The sequence below is a fragment of the Eriocheir sinensis genome, chromosome 50 (genome assembly GCF_024679095.1).
Source record: "Eriocheir sinensis breed Jianghai 21 chromosome 50, ASM2467909v1, whole genome shotgun sequence".
Lineage (NCBI taxonomy): Eukaryota > Metazoa > Arthropoda > Malacostraca > Decapoda > Varunidae > Eriocheir > Eriocheir sinensis.
In genome coordinates, this window is record NC_066558.1 from 7,523,734 (window position 1) to 7,540,084 (window position 16,351).

The 16,351-nt window shown below is 40.6% G+C and overlaps 1 protein-coding gene across 1 annotated transcript; it reads left to right on the forward strand.

The window, feature by feature from the left end:
• The first annotated feature begins 11,802 nt into the window (after positions 1–11,802).
• On the forward strand, positions 11,803–16,351 carry LOC126982006 (glutamate receptor ionotropic, kainate 5-like). Its single transcript, XM_050833731.1, has 5 exons — positions 11,803–11,892; positions 13,782–13,882; positions 14,251–14,338; positions 15,458–15,616; positions 15,719–16,351. Exons 1-5 carry the CDS (start codon positions 11,845–11,847, stop codon positions 15,809–15,811), a joined length of 489 nt encoding a protein of 162 aa, XP_050689688.1. The 5' UTR covers positions 11,803–11,844; the 3' UTR covers positions 15,812–16,351.

Consider the following 16,351-nt stretch of genomic DNA (forward strand, 5'->3'; position numbering starts at 1 on the left):
GTATTAAGTTGAAGGAAGTGACGGTCGAGGTTATTTTTAAAGGAGTCAATCGTGTTACACTGGACCACTGAAGGTGGAAGCTTATTCCATTCTCGCATTACAATAATGGTGGAGAAAAATTTGGTGCAATCTGAATTTACTTGTCTACATTTGAGTTTTATGCCATTGTTCCTCGTACGCAAAGTGTCATCGATCATAAACAATGTTGATCTGTCTACATTCGTGAAACCATTAAGTATTTTAAAACATTCGATCAGTTTTCCTCGGAGACGACGTTTCTCAAGAGAGAATATGTTAAGGGTGGAAAGCCTTTCTTCGTAGGATTTGTTGCGCAAGGAAGGGATCATTTTCGTTGCCCGACGCTGAACACCTAATTTAGCAATGTCCTTTGCATGGTGGGGAAACCAAAACTGAACCGCATATTCCAAGTGGGGTCTGACTAAACTATTATAGAGTGAAGTATTACATCTTTATTCTTGAATAAAAAGTTTCTTTTAATGAAGCCCAACATTCTGTTCGCTTTATTTGCTGCATCGATTCATTGCTGTGAGAATTTGAGATTTAACGCGATTTTGACCCCCAAGTCCTTAACGCTTTTGAGTTTAACGCCGCGCATTTCGTAATCGAACTTCTTATTCCTTGTTCCAACTTGAAGGACCTGGCACTTGTCTACGTTAAAGAGCATCTCCCATCTAACCGACCAAGCTGAAATTGTGTGCAAATCCTCTTGGAGGCTTTGCCTGTCTTTGTCAGTGTGAACCGAGTTACCAATCTTTGCGTCGTCTGCAAATTTACTAATGCGATTATTGAGTCCAACATCCACATCGTTGATGTAAATAATGAAGAGCACTGGGCCAAGAACCGAGCCCTGAGGGACGCCACTAGTGACCGGCGCCCACTCTGAGTTAAATCCGTCAATCACCACTCTTTGTTGTTTGTTGCTCAACCAATTCGCGATCCATTGGTGTACTTGACCGTCAATACCTATTTGCTTTAATTTGTAAAGTAATTTATGATGTGGGACTTTATCAAACGCTTTCAGGAAATCAAGATAGACTACGTCCAGTGATTTGGTTACGTCATAAACCGTGAATAGGTCGTTATAAAAGGTTAATAGGTTTGATAGGCAGGATCTTTAATTACGGAAGCCATGTTGTGAGTCCCCAATTAGTGAGTGGCTTTCAAGGTAACTCATAATATTTGCCTCTAATTATGCTCTCAAGTAGCTTACCTACAATTGAAGTTAGACTAATGGGCCTTGTTGTTGTTGTTGATTTGTCCTCCCAGGGGAGGGCACGGGCCGGCGGGCCCGTCAGAGGATGTCTTCAGTTTTTTAGCCTGGAAAAAAGAGAGAGAGAGAGAGAGAGAGAGAGAGAGAGAGAGAGAGAGAGAGAGAGAGAGAGAGAGAGAGAGAGAGAGAGAGAGAGAGAGAGAGAGAGAGAGAGAGAGAGAGAGAGAGAGAGAGAGCGTGTAGTATCGCTGTGATAGGCGCACCTGACAATCACCAAATGGGGGGTACAAACTTGGCGGAGGGACTTTTTTGGCAGCCATAGCCGGTAACGGGCTAAAGAGTGGCCTATCCAGATATTTTGTTTTTATTTATTAATGATCCACGAGACATCCTAGAGTTAAATCAAAGTATGTGCTTATCTTTGTATTCATTCATACACGCACTGGTAATATTTCTGTGGTGTCTGATTCACTTGTTTGAGTGAAATTCTATTGTGAAAAACAGTCACATATTCGTGCCACTAGTAAAAATGAAACTAGAAATGAAAGTTTTGCCACCATGAAATATACACAAATAGATAAATATGAAAGCTCACTTAGTCACAATAAGTGACATCACCTGCTTTGCGCAGTAAAAATATGCTATTTGTGGTATCTGACACCCGCAAAATGGCGTATTGGCTGGCTCGGGCCTGCGGGCTATAGAATACAGCCTCAACGGTGCCAGATTGTCGTACTCAGCTGATTATATTTCCCGACTTCCTACCCCTAAACTGTCTTCTGGGCTCCAATCACGAAACTAATTTATAGTTATCGTTAAAAGAGTTAGATCCTGATATGTTTCTTGGCAATAGTTAGGCGTCAGAAACCGGTAAATACTGTGCTCAGAGTACGATGACCTGGCAACGGTAGCTATACGCATTTTCACATTATTGTTCTGTTGTTTATTCAATGTTCTGTTCAAGAAAAAAAAATACCTATAATTTTTGTTATTTTTTTTATTTATTTTTATATTTTTACGTTGTTGCCTATTGCGCCGGTAGGCATCTTCCCGGTGGGGCCTGATGGTCGGCCAAAGGCTTCTTCCAGGTGGGGCCTGATGGTCGGCCCAGCCCGTTCTGGCGCAGGCGAGTGTTTATAGTGGCGCCATCTTGCATTGGCTCATGCTGCCCCCCGGAACTCGTTCTTGATTCGCTTGGACGGCTTCCTCTAGAGTCCGGGTTGATGGGTGGTCTTCAGGACAGCATGTGGGTAGTTTTAAGCCACTCGGCGGAGACCAAAAAATCCGAGTGGTAGCGTGAGGATTCGAACCCGCGTCGTCCATCACGCGGCGAATGTGGGTCCAGTACGCTACCAGTTCGGCCACCGCCTACCCAAGGATTATAAGGATTCTTTACGAAATACAATTATAACATTACCTTCTACTAGTTAGGAAACGTACTGAATCCTGGATCGGCTACATTGATGTTAGGTGCGCCTATTGGCGAGGTTTATGACGTCACGCGTTGGGGAGGACCCTCGGGCCTGGGAGAGCGGGGTAGGCTTTTGGATAGGCAAATGGGAAATATGCGCCCGGTGTAGTAGGATGAGGGGTCTGCTGGCGGCTGGGGGAGAGGGGGGGGGGGTGCTGGGGCGATAGTGGGTAGTCCTACTGAGTGTTCCCATATATTACATGATCCAGTCGAATTTTCAGCCATCTAGACCTACTGTCGCGGTTTCTGTACGCGTTCAAAAATCGCGCTCAATTGAGTCTTGTCGCCTCTCCTCGGGCAAGTCTCAATTGAGATGTGTCTCCGTTCTCGGGTTAACATGTTCTCTCTTGAGAAACGTCTCCTCCGAGGAAAACTGATCGAATGTTTTAAAATACTTAATGGATTCACGAATGTGGCCAAATCAAAATTGTTTATGATCGATGACACTTTGCGCACGAGGAACAATGGCACAAAACTCAAATGTAGACAAGTAAATTCAGACTGCACCAAATTTTTCTTCACCAACGTTGTCGTGCGAGAATGGAATAAGCTCCCACCGTCAGTGGTCCAGTGTAACACGATTGACTCCTTTAAAAACAAGCTCGACCGACACTTCCTTCAACTTAATGTTCACTAGAGTGAAATGCAAAGTTTTGGAGCCATTTGATCAATGTAGAATAACTTATTTTTAAGGACAGATCACCTAGTCTGGACCTTGCGGTCTGTGTGGTCTGATTTTCTATGAAAGTCTATGTAAATCTCTCTCTCTCTCTCTCTCTCTCTCTCTCTCTCTCTCTCTCTCTCTCTCTCTCTCTCTCTCTCTCTCTCTCTCTCTCTCTCTCTTGGTATATTAATGTATTTCCGCTAATATGATTAATAATGTTTTATGCATAAATGCCACGCGTCCACCTCGACCACTGCGTTATAATCGTAAAGCCGCGAGTAACACCGCCGTGTCGGAAGTCATAATGGAAGGTAGGCTCAACATTTTCCAAAGCCGGAGCCTAAAATGACTTAAGAATGACTCGCCTTATTACACCAGAATATCAACTGAAACATTCCTTGACGCCTTGAATATCAGAATCGGAGTAATTATGATATGGATAACTTTTATCATGGGGGATGTAGTACACTGTGTATACGATATATTTCCTATTGATGGGTGTTGTCATGGCAGTGGTAGGGTGAGGCGTGAGTCTGTCAGTGTTTCGAAGCTTCACACACCTTACTATATAGTATTTCCACTAGAAACTGGCGGGTGGGGTAGTGGCGGGTGCGGGGTCAGCCCCGCCCAGCACCTTGCCACACACTCTCAACACCTCTCGCTTCCTCTCATATGTCAGCTATTTGCTACCTTTAAATGAATTTAATTAAATAATTGGATAATCCAATAAGGTCATATAGAGTTAAGAATGTTTCGTTTTTAGAATAAAAAAAAAAAAAACAAAGATTTCTTATAAATACCACGACACTTGAAAACTTTGGAATACAGCGGTCTTTCTAAACTGCCCTCTTTTGGATTCTATCCCTCTCTCTGTTCCTTTATCTCCAGTTTCCTTTCCGGCCGTTCTATCTCTGCTGTGGTAGACGGTCACTGTTCTTCCCCTAAACCTATTAACAGTGGTGTTCCACAGATCTATGTCCTATCACCCACTCTCTTCCTGATATTCATCAATGATCTTTTCTCTATAACAAACTGTCCTATCCACTCATACGCTGACGATTCCACTCTGCATTATTCAACTTCTTTCAATAGAAGACCATCCCAACAGGAATTACATGACTCCAGACTGGTGGCTGCAGAACGCTTAACCTCTGACCTTGCTATCATTTCCGATTAGGGTAAAAGGAACCTTGTGTCCTTCTATGCCTCAAAAACTCAATTTCTCCACCTATCAACTCGACACAATATTCCAAACACCTATCCCCTATACTTCGATAGCACTCAGCTGTCACCTTCTTCAACACTAAACATCCTTGGTCTATCCTTAGCTCAAAATCGCAACTGGAAACTTCACATCTCTTCTCTAACTAAATCAGCTTCCTCGAGGTTGGGCGTTCTGAATCGTCTCCGCCAGTTCTTCTCCCACGCACAGATGCTTTCCATTTATAGGGGCCTTGTCCGCCCTCGTATGGAGTATGCATCTCATGTGTGAGGGGCTCCACTCACACAGCTCTTCTAGACAGAGTGGAGTCTAAGGCTCTTTGTCTCATCAGCTCTCCTCCTCTTACTGATAGTTTTCTACCTCTTAAATTCCGCCGCCATGTTGCCTCTCTTTCTATCTTCTATCGATATTTTCATGCTGACTGCTCTTCTGAACTTGCTAACTGCATGCCTCCCCCTCTCCCGCGGCCCCGCTGCACTCGACTGTCCATTCTAGCCCATCCCTATACTGTTCAAACTCCTTATGCAAGAGTTAACCAGCATCTTCACTATCATCCCTTACACTGGTAAACTCTGAAACTGCCTTCCTTCATCTGTATTTCCTCCTGCCTACGACTTGTCCTCTTTTAAGAAGAGTATATCGAGACACCTCTCCATACGAAATTGACCTCTCTTTTGGCTACTCTTGTCTATTTTCTGTTGTGACTGACGATATATATATATATATATATATATATATATATATATATATATATATATATATATATATATATATATATATATATATATATATATATATATATATATATATATATATATATATATATATATATATATATATATATATATATATATATATATATATATATATATATATATATATATATATATATATATATATATATATATATATATATATATATATATATATATATATATATATATATATATATATATATATATATATATATTATATACGGCAACAGTCCTGACGGCAACATTGCCGTCTTATCTATCTCGGCTGAACTCTTCTCTCAAACTTTTTCTAAAAACTCCACTCTGGACGATTCTGGGCATATTCCTCCTACTCATCCCCCCTCTGACTCCTTTATGCCTGTTATAAGGATTCTTCAAAATGATGTTTTCTATGCCCTCTCTGGCCTCAATCCTCAGAAGGCTTATGGACCTGATGGAGTGCCTCCTATTGTCCTTAAAAACTGTGCCTCCGTGCTGTCACCCTGCCTGGTCAAACTCTTTCGCCTCTGCCTGTCAACATCTACCTTTCCTTCTTGCTGGAAGTATGCCTTCATACAGCCTGTGCCTAAGAAGGGTGACCGCTCCAATCCCTCAAACTACCGTCCTATAGCTTTACTTTCTTGTTTATCTAAAGCTTTTGAATCAATCCTTCACCGGAAGATTCAAAAGCACCTTTCCACTTCTGACCTTCTATCTGATCGCCAGTATGGGTTCCGCAAGGGGCGTTCTACTGGTGATCTCCTAGCCTTCTTAACTGACTCTTGGTCATCCTCTTTTAGCCGTTTCGGTGAAACTTTTGCTATTGCGCTGGACATATCAAAAGCTTTTGATAGGGTCTGGCACAAATCTTTGCTTTCCAAACTACCCTCCTACGGTTTCTATCCTTCTCTCTGTACCTTTATCTCCAGTTTCCTTTCTGACCGTTCTATTTCTGCCGTGGTAGACGGTCACTGTTCTTCCCCTAAATCTATTAACAGTGGTGTCCCACAGGGTTCTGTCCTATCTCCCACTCTTTTTCTGTTGTTCATTGATGATTTTCTTTCCAAAACGAACTGTCCTATCCATTCCTACGCCGATGATTCCACTCTGCATTACTCAACTTCTTTTAATAGAAGACCCACCCTACAGGAACTTAACGACTCAAGGCTGGAGGCTGCAGAACGCTTAGCCTCAGACCTTACTATTATTTCCGATTGGGGCAAGAAGAACCTGGTGTCCTTCAACGCCTCAAAAACACAGTTTCTCCACCTATCCACTCGACACAATCTTCCAAACAACTATCCCCTATTCTTTGACAACACCCAGCTATCACCTTCCTCAACACTAAACATCCTCGGTCTATCCTTAACTCAAAATCTCAACTGGAAACTTCATATCTCATCTCTTACTAAATCAGCTTCCTCGAGGCTGGGCGTTCTGTACCGTCTCCGGCAGTTCTTCTCCCCTGCACAGTTGCTGTCCATATACAGGGGCCTTGTCCGCCCTCGTATGGAGTATGCATCTCATGTGGGGGGCTCCACCCACACAGCTATTCTGGACAGAGTGGAGTCTAAGACTCTTCGTCTCATCAACTCCTCTCCTCTTACTGACAGTCTCTTACCTCTTAAATTCCGCCGCTATGTTGCATCTCTTTCTATCTTCTACCGATATTTTCATACTTACTGCTCTTCTGAACTTGCTAACTGCATGACTCCCCCCTCCCGCGGCCCCGATGCACTCGATTTTCTACTCTTGCTCACCCCTATACTGTCCAAATCTCTCATACAAGAGTTAACCAGCATCTTCACTCTTTCATCCTTCACGCTGGTAAACTCTGGAACAATTTTCCTTCATCTGTATTTACTCCTGCCTACGACTTGAACTCTTTCAAGAGGAGGGTATCAGGACATCTCTCCTCCCGTATTTGGTCTTGCTTTCGGCCACCTCTTTTGTTTCTTTTTAGGAGCAGAGTAGCGGGCTTTTTTATTATTATTGCTTTCTTTTTGTGTGTGCCTTGAACTGCCTCCTTTGTTGTAAAAAAAAAAAAAAATATATATATATATATATATATATATATATATATATATATATATATATATATATATATATATATATATATATATATATATATATATAATTTTTGTTGCCCTTGAGGCGGCTCTTTTGTTGTAAAAAAAAAGTGTCGTGGCATTAATACAAAATTTTTGTTATTATCCTACAAACGAAACATTCTTAACACTATATGACCTTATTGGATTATCTAATTATTTAATTGAATTCATTTAAAGGTAGCAAATAGCTGACATATGAGAGGAAGCGAGAGGTGTTGAGAGTGTGTGGCAAGGTGCGGGGCGGGGCTGACCCTGCACCCGCCACTACCCCACCCGCCAGTTTCTCGTGGAAACACTACAGCACGCTGCATAACAATGGTGAGTCTCGCCAGGATAATAATTATAATAATTCACTGGCCAACAACAAATTTATCGTCTAAGTTTGTTTAGCTGATTTAGGACAATTTTGATGTGCTGAATCCAAAAAATCACATTGGTTTTGCTCAATCAGGTCAACTTTTGGGTTTTTGTATCTATCGCCACATGATATTTTTTAGGTTTTTTTTTTACCCGTACGGGTATTTTCTATGTATATGAGGCAAAATTCTTTCTTACTTCTTTAAATAAACGAATTCTGAAGAGTTTACATGCGCCAATTTTTGCCTAACTGGTATTTTTCTTTTGCAGGTGAATGAAATGGATTCGGCCAGAAGATCTTGCAAACATAAGCCCGATGTATTTTGTTACATCTGCGGCGAATACACCGTTGTTCCGAACAGGAATCCAGTCACAAGTTTCATAAAACGTGCTTGCCATGCTTATTTTGGTATGAAACTTGGTGACCAGGATAAAGCTTGAGCGCCACACATGGTATGCAAGACGTGCACCGAGTATCTGCGTCGTTGGACCAAAGGCAAGAAGAGTTGTCTTAAGTTTGGAACTCCCATGGTTTGCAGGGAGCCGACAAACCATGGCACTGACTGCTACTTCTGCGTTATTGATTTGACTGGAATCAACAGAAAGAACCGGAGCAGCCTCAAGCATCCTGATCTTGAATCAGCACGTCGTCCTGTAGCTCATTGTGATGAAATTCCAGCACCTGTCTTTGGAGAACTTCCTGACATTAGTGACGAAGATTCCTCCAGTGTTGAAGAAAATGAAGAAGTGGTTCTTGCTGATGCTCCACATCCTTATTCCCAAAAGGAGCTAAATGATCTAGTTCGCGATCTGGGCTTGTCAAAGTCCTCTGCCGAACTGTTGGCATCCAGATTGAAGGAAAGAAAATTCCTCTCTGACAGTGCTCGCATCACCTTCTACCGCAACAGACATCAGGAGTACCTCCGTTTTTCCTCTGAAGAGAAGGACTTGGTGTACTGGACAGATATTGCGCAACTTCTGCACAAGCTTGGAGTGCCACAGTACCAACCCGGAGATTAGAGACTGTTCATTGACAGCAGCAAGCGATCGCTGAAATGTGTTCTGCTGCACAACGGCAACTAGTTTGCCTCTGTACCCCTCGCTCAACCGACTACACTGAAGGAGAAGTATGAAGCGGTGAAGTATGTGCTGGAGAAGATTCGTCATGATCAACATGAGTGGTTGATTTGTGTTGACCTGAGGATGGGGAACATTTTGTTGGGACAACAGTCCGGGTTCACCAAGTATCCGTGCTTTCTGTGCATGTGGGATAGTAGGGACAAAGCTCAGCATTACACAAAGAAGGACTGGCCTGTACGGGAGGAACTGGTGCCTTGCAGAGAAAGGAACGTCATAAACAACCCTCTGGTGGACAGAGACATGCAGGATACTCTTCCCACCGCTGCACATCAAGCTCGGTTTGATCAAACAGTTCACCAAAGCTCTGGACAAGGATGGTGGCTGCTTCACTTACTTGTGCCACGCTTTTCCAGGATTGACCATGGAGAAGTTGAAAGCTGGCATCTTTGACGGTCCACAACTCCGACAGCTCATCAGAGATCCAGAGTTTGATAACTCAGTGAACAAAGTGGAACTGGAAGCGTGGAAGGTTTTTGTTCTTGTCGTGAAGAACTTTATTGGCAACAAGAAGGCCAGGAACTAGGCAGAACATGTCATCAATATGCTGACTGCTTTCAGAAACCTCGGATGCACCATGAACATAAAAATGCATTACTTATTCTCACATATGGATCGGTTTCCTGAGATTCTGGGATTAATGAACGGCCAGCAGGGGGAGAGATTCCATCAGGACGTGAAAGAGATGGAGACCAGGTTTCAGGGACGCTGGGATGCAGTCATGATGGCTGATTACTGTTGGACTCTGAAGAGAGACATCCCTACCGCTGAGCAGGGATGGCCCGAGCGGGGGTGGGTGGGGGGGGTCACCCCCCCCCCAATGTTTGGTCGGAGTTGGTCAAAAAGTCCTAGTGAGTTGGTCAATTTTTTTTTTTTTTTTTATTTATTTTTTATTTTTTTATTTTTTAGGCAGGAATGGCCACAGGCGGGGAGGGATCAGGGAGCATGGATGGCCCGACTGCGTTATTCGGAACTGTATACTGGCTCAGTATCATCACTCTTGAACCAGCCTCCTGCAGGGGTTAGCGCTGGCTATGTTTGGGTGATCCTCCAAATCCTTCCATGCACATCATTTTTAAAACTCATCTTTTTTAGGGGCATTTTTAAGGCCTAAGTAGGGACATTTATGAGTCTCAGATGCTTTTCATTTACATTTAAGAGTATAATAATTTTGGTCATCTGAGACCAAAATGTACTCTTAAATAAAATAACATCTGAATGCCTAAAAGGTGAGTTTTAAAAACCCCCCCGCTGAATGGCTCGATTCGCTCGCCAGTTTGGAGTTGGTCATAAAATGACTGAGTTGGTCATAGTTTACCTTACCCCCCCCCAACTGCATTCCCTTCGGGCCATCCCTGCCGCTGAGCATTCTAGGAGTTCAAAGAAACGGAAGTTCATGTCCTGAATTTTTAACAATGATGACCTAATATCCAATTTACATGTACTTACCTTTAACAGTGTCTACTATTCAATGTACACTTATCAATTTTTGTAACATTTAATTAATAAATTGTGTTAGAAAACGATTTTTTTTTATCTTAAAAACCTATTTCGAATGAGAAATATTAATAAAAATCAACCGAAAATGTTACAAAAATGTAGTCGATTTAGTTATAAGATCGGATTTTTTCGAAATCAACTAGCACAAAAACCTGACCTGATCGAGAGAAACGGGTGTCATTTTCGGATTCAGCGGTGCAAATTTGTCCTAAATCAGTTGAAAAAGCTTAGACAACTTTCAATTTTTTTTTTGTAACCCGGTGATATAATTAGTATGATAATTATCAGAATCATAATGATGATTATAATATTAAATTAATAATATTACAATTATTACAATTTTTGTTATTACTAAAAACTACTTAAGAAAACAATATTATAGCCCTACATATCACCATAGTTGTAACTGAAGTGATAACAATCATAACAACAACAACAATAATAATAATAATAATAATAATAATAATAATAATAATAATAATAATAATAATAATAATAATAATAATAATAATAATAATAATAATAATAATAATAATAATAATAATAATAATAATAATAATAATAATAATAATAATAATAATAATGTTACAATCAAGTTATTTTAATAAAACAAGAATTAGAAAACCATAAAGGAAAATAAGAACATTATATGAATAAAAGAAGAAGAAGAAGAAGAAGAAGAAATAGGGGAAGAATTTTGACAATTATAATAATAATAACTATAATTATAATTATAGCTATTAATTTTATTTTTTATGATATAATAATAATAATAATAATAATAATAATAATAATAATAATAATAATGCCGATGTAAATATCATTATCATTATTATCATTATTATCATTATTATTATTATTATTATTATTATTATTATTATTATTATTATTATTTTTATTATTATCATTATTATTATTATCATCATTATTATTTGACCTTTGAATACCGAGCGGGGATTCGTCGCGCGCAGGCGGCCAGCAGGTGTCCCCAGCCCTGCCTGAAGAGCACTAATCTGCGGTAAATACCAGCCACCAATCAGCGTTAGGCCACAGCACACCCGGAAGAGCACCACGGCCAGCGTTGCCAACCTATCGTACTCATCATATTGCATTTTCGTAGATTCTGACCGATAACTATAGCAAAGACAAACAAATTTCAATAGAGAACAGTTTTAACGCTAACTTTAATTTTCTATCGTTATTTGTGTAGGTACGAGAGTTTGAGGCTTAAGAATGATAAATACAATGTGGTGAATACGATAATCTGACAACGCTGACCACGGCTGGCTCGGAGCTGGATGGCGGCGCGCGACGATAATGCCACGAGAAACACGCCCTTGGGTTATTTTAATTATCAGCGCCGACACAGGCCAGCCATTCTTCACTGGGGGCGTGGAGCGTGCACTGGGCCGACAAAATGCAGACTGCCGGCTCCCGAGAGTGTTTGTCCGGTGTAGTAGAATATGTAAGTTATGTTGGGCGCAGCGTTGCCAGATTATCGTATTCACCACTTCGTCTTTATTACTTTTAAGCCTCAAACTCTCGTACCTACACAAATAACGATAGAAAATTGAAGTTAGCGTTAAAATTCCTATTTATTGATGTTTGTTTGTTTTTGCATTCGTTATTGGCATACCTGGGCACTTCCGCACCTCGGTCCGGACCGCCGCTCCTCCGCACCTGCGGACCGCCAAACGAGGTGCGGAAGCCCGGAAATGCGGAAAGTTTTCAAAGGTGCGGAAGTAACAGGTGCGGACAGGCGAAATTTTGGGTCCAGACTTCCGCACCTGAGACTTTCAAAGATAAAAAAACGAAGACGACAAACAGTCCGCGGCATTACTTTCGCGCGTTTTGGCGGGCTGTGTGCTGCCAGCTGATCACTGCGTCAAGTTTCTTTTTCTTTTCAGAATCTTTTGACTTCTAGTGATTCACTGCGATTGTTTAGTGTTTGCAAATAGACATGGACGGATACGTGAAAAGAGGTGATAGCGACAGGAGCAGGAGTGTGTCTGGGGATAGTAGCGTCAATATATAGCGAAGAGGTCCAGCCTCAGCAACATTAACTTTGAGCAGCTGGTGTTTGTGAGGGACAACATGCACCTCCTGGGCTACAAGGAGGGGCAGCAGCAGCACAAGGAGGAGGAGAAGGAAGAGGAGGAGAAGGAGGACTAGTAGACTCTAGACTTTAGAGTCTAGAGTGAACTTGTGATTTAAACTGATTTGTCACTTGTGAACTGTGAAGACTGAAGACAGTTTTTGTTTTAATTGATTTCATGATTATTTCAAGGTGAATATATATATATATATATATATATATATATATATATATATATATATATATATATATTTATATATATATATATATATATATATATATATATATATATATATATATATATATATATATATATATATATATATATAATTCAGATTCAACAGGGACACAGGCAAAAATTGGTTTACAAACAGGGTGGTGGATGAGTGGAATAGGCTTAGCAGTCACGTGGTGAGTGCTAATACAATTGTCACATTCAAAAATAGACTAGATAATTTCATGGACAGCGATACTAGGTGAGGTTAGATACACGGGAGCTTAGGGTCAAAGGAGCTGCCTCGTAAAGGCCTACCGGCCTCTTGTAGACTCCTGCGTTCTTATTTTCTTATGTTCTTATATATATATATATATATATATATATATATATATATATAAATATATATATATATATATCTTTATATATATATATATATATATATATATATATATATATATATATATATATATATATATATATATAAATATATATATATATATATATATATATATATATATATATATATATATATATATGAAGCTCTGATGTATTATTGCCTTGTAGTATTTTGTTTTATTTTTGAGTTGCGGACTAGTTTTTTGAGGCGCGCTTTAATAGTTTTGGGTACAGTAGCGGAAGTGCGGAAGAGTATCAACACACACCTCCACCCGAAATTGAGCTCTCATTTTGGCCACTCTTTAGTTTTATCTTTTTTTTAATTGCGGGCTTTTTTCAACACTTTTTTTTCTTATCTTTTTTTTTTAGTTGCGGGCTTTTTTTTCAACACTTTTCTTTTGTTGTTGACCTTGAGCTGCTTCTTTTCCTGTGTGTGTGTGTGTGTGTGTGTGTGTGTGTGTGTGTGTATATATATATATATAAATATATATATATATATATATATATATATATATATATATATATATATATATATATATATATATATATATATATATATACATATATATAAATCGTGTGTTCAATAACTTGTACTTCACTTCCTGCGCTGCCCCACCACCCTGACCTCTGTATTGCCCTCCTCCAGTTTGGCAACGCCGTGACCATCCGTGGGACGCCTGGGAACTACACATTCAGCGGGCCCTTGGTGATTGTCCTGGGAATAATATCCGAGCACATTGGACGATGGTATGAGTGTGTGTGTGTGTGTGTGTGTGTGTGTGTGTGTGTGTGTGTGTGTGTGTGTTATCGCTTCTCTAGTTCATCATTTCTAGTTTTTTTTTTTTCATTCTGCTTTTCTTCTCTATCTCTCGTGTTCCTATACACTGAGTATAGACTTTTTTTTATTTCTTTATATATTTAATTAACTCTTTTCATTATGCTTTCTAGTCAGCGAAGTCTATCTAACAGTCCATCCATCTATCTATCTATCTATATCTTCCGCCTTCAAACCTCACCTCTGTGTGTGTGTGTGTGTGGAGGGGGGGGGGGGGGGCTATATCACTTTTACATTCACTCACTTCCCGTTCAACCTTTTTATAATTTTTTCTTGGCAGCTTCAGCTACACCAGAGCGTCGATGGCCTACGGCTACCCCCAGCCCAACGGGTCCTGGACGGGCACCCTCGGCCAGGTGCAGAGAAACGTAAATATGGTCTTGTTCCGTTTCCTCTTTTCTTGTTCCCTACGTGAAAACAGCCTTTGGGGGAAGATATACGCATGGAGGTGAAGCGAAGACTTGCTGAAAGGGCACTCGCGAGAAGAAAGCATAATTAGAGTTTTCTCTTTATTACGACAAACAGAGGAACAGAAGCTGCTTTCGTGTTTGCGAGAAAATTTATCAGATAGTAAAACTAAAAATATTTACGGCTTTGCAATATATATATATATATATATATATATATATATATATATATATATATATATATATATATATATATATATATATATATATATATATATATATATATATATATATATATATATATATATATATATATATATATATATATATATATATATATATATATATATAAGCAACAGAAGCCCCGAAGTCTTCCTCAAACTATATTTAGCATTAGTTAGACCTCACCTTGACTATACGGCTCAGTTCTGGTCACCTTACTATAGAATGGATATCAAAATGTTAGAATCGGTGAAGAGGAGGATGACTAAGATGATTCAGGGGTCGAGAAACTTGCCATACGAGGAAAGACTCAAACAGTTAAACTTGCATTCTCTAGAAAGGCGAAGGGTGCGTGGAGACATGATCGAGGTTTATAAATGGATGAAGGGCTTTAATAAGGGAGACATTCATAAGGTTTTGTTGGTAAGAGAACCGGGTAGGACGCGAAGTAATGGGTTTAAACTGGATAAATTCAGATTCAACAGGAACATAGGCAAAAATTGGTTTACTAACAGGGTGGTGGATGAGTGGAATAGGCTTAGCAGTCATGTGGTGAGTGCCAATACAATTGTCACATTAAAAAATAGACTAGATAAATTCATGGACAGCGATATTAGGTGGGGTTAGGTACACGGGAGCTTAGGGTCAAAGGAGCTGCCTCGTACAGGCCTACCGGCCTCTTGTAGACTCCTGCGTTCTTATATATATATATATATATATATATATATATATATATATATATATATATATATATATATATATATATATATATATATATATATATATATATATATATATATATATATATATATATATATATATATATATATATATTATATATATATATATACATTTCAGAAATTTGACTTTCTCGCCTCGTTCATAACTCTGACGTCTGAGAGGGTGGCTGCCCTGGACCCCAGTACGTACATCATCCTGGACGAGATGACCGCCGTGTATGCCCGGCCAGGCGTCGAGCCCGACGTGGCAGGCTTCATCAAGCCCTACACCGCCGGGGTGAGTGGCGCCGACACGGGCCATGCACACTGAAATAACGAGGAAACACACGGGGGTGGTAGTTGCCTCCAGGCACGGCTGAGTGACAGGTTCCTCCGCCAGGTGTGGCTGCTGGTGCTGCTCGCCGCCCTCTTCGTGTTCGCGGCGGGCGTGATCGTCCTGCGGTGCGTCGGCCGCCCCGCCCCGCCAAGGTAACGCCGGGCTGGTGTTTGATCCAGCCACCAGCCAAGTTGTACAAGCGAAACAACATACAAAACTCACCGGAAAATAGAAAGCTTTAACAGGAAGCCAGGCGAAGAGAAACAAAAAAACTATCAGCTAGTCTTGTGAAACAGTAGGCATGAGGACACTGTTGCCGGTCCTTATCGTAACTGATTTCTATTGACAGCCCCACCCGCGGCGCACCACTGGCTGCCGATGTTCCCCGGGACGCTGCAGCCGACGGTTCAGGCGCCGCCGAGGCCGAGGCGGCGGGGTGGCTGGCCGCGGCACGGCGGGCATCGCTGTGGACCTGGTCAACCCTGCTGGCCCACAGTGAGTGTCAAGGAGACTATATTATATAGAGACTTTATCTCCTTGGCGAGTACCACAGTACAAGCTTCAAAAGATCTACACTTGTTGGAAACCTGCCATAATAAACTACCTGCACCTTCCAACCAAGGCGACTGTACTGTAGTCTCCTTGCTTCCAACCTTGCAGTATGCATTAGGCGGCTTTATTTACATGCACCATTCT

What these genes read in the sequence shown, in the direction of transcription:
- LOC126982006 (XM_050833731.1), top strand. Translation starts at nt 11,845, where the DNA reads ATGCAGACTGCCGGCTCCCGAGAGTGTTTGTCCGGTGTAGTAGAATAT. An exon ending in TCCGAGCACATTGGACGATG is followed by an intron (nt 13,883 to 14,250) that starts GTATGAGTGTGT and finishes TTTTCTTGGCAG; the next exon opens with CTTCAGCTACACCAGAGCGT. An exon ending in TCAAGCCCTACACCGCCGGG is followed by an intron (nt 15,617 to 15,718) that starts GTGAGTGGCGCC and finishes TTCCTCCGCCAG; the next exon opens with GTGTGGCTGCTGGTGCTGCT.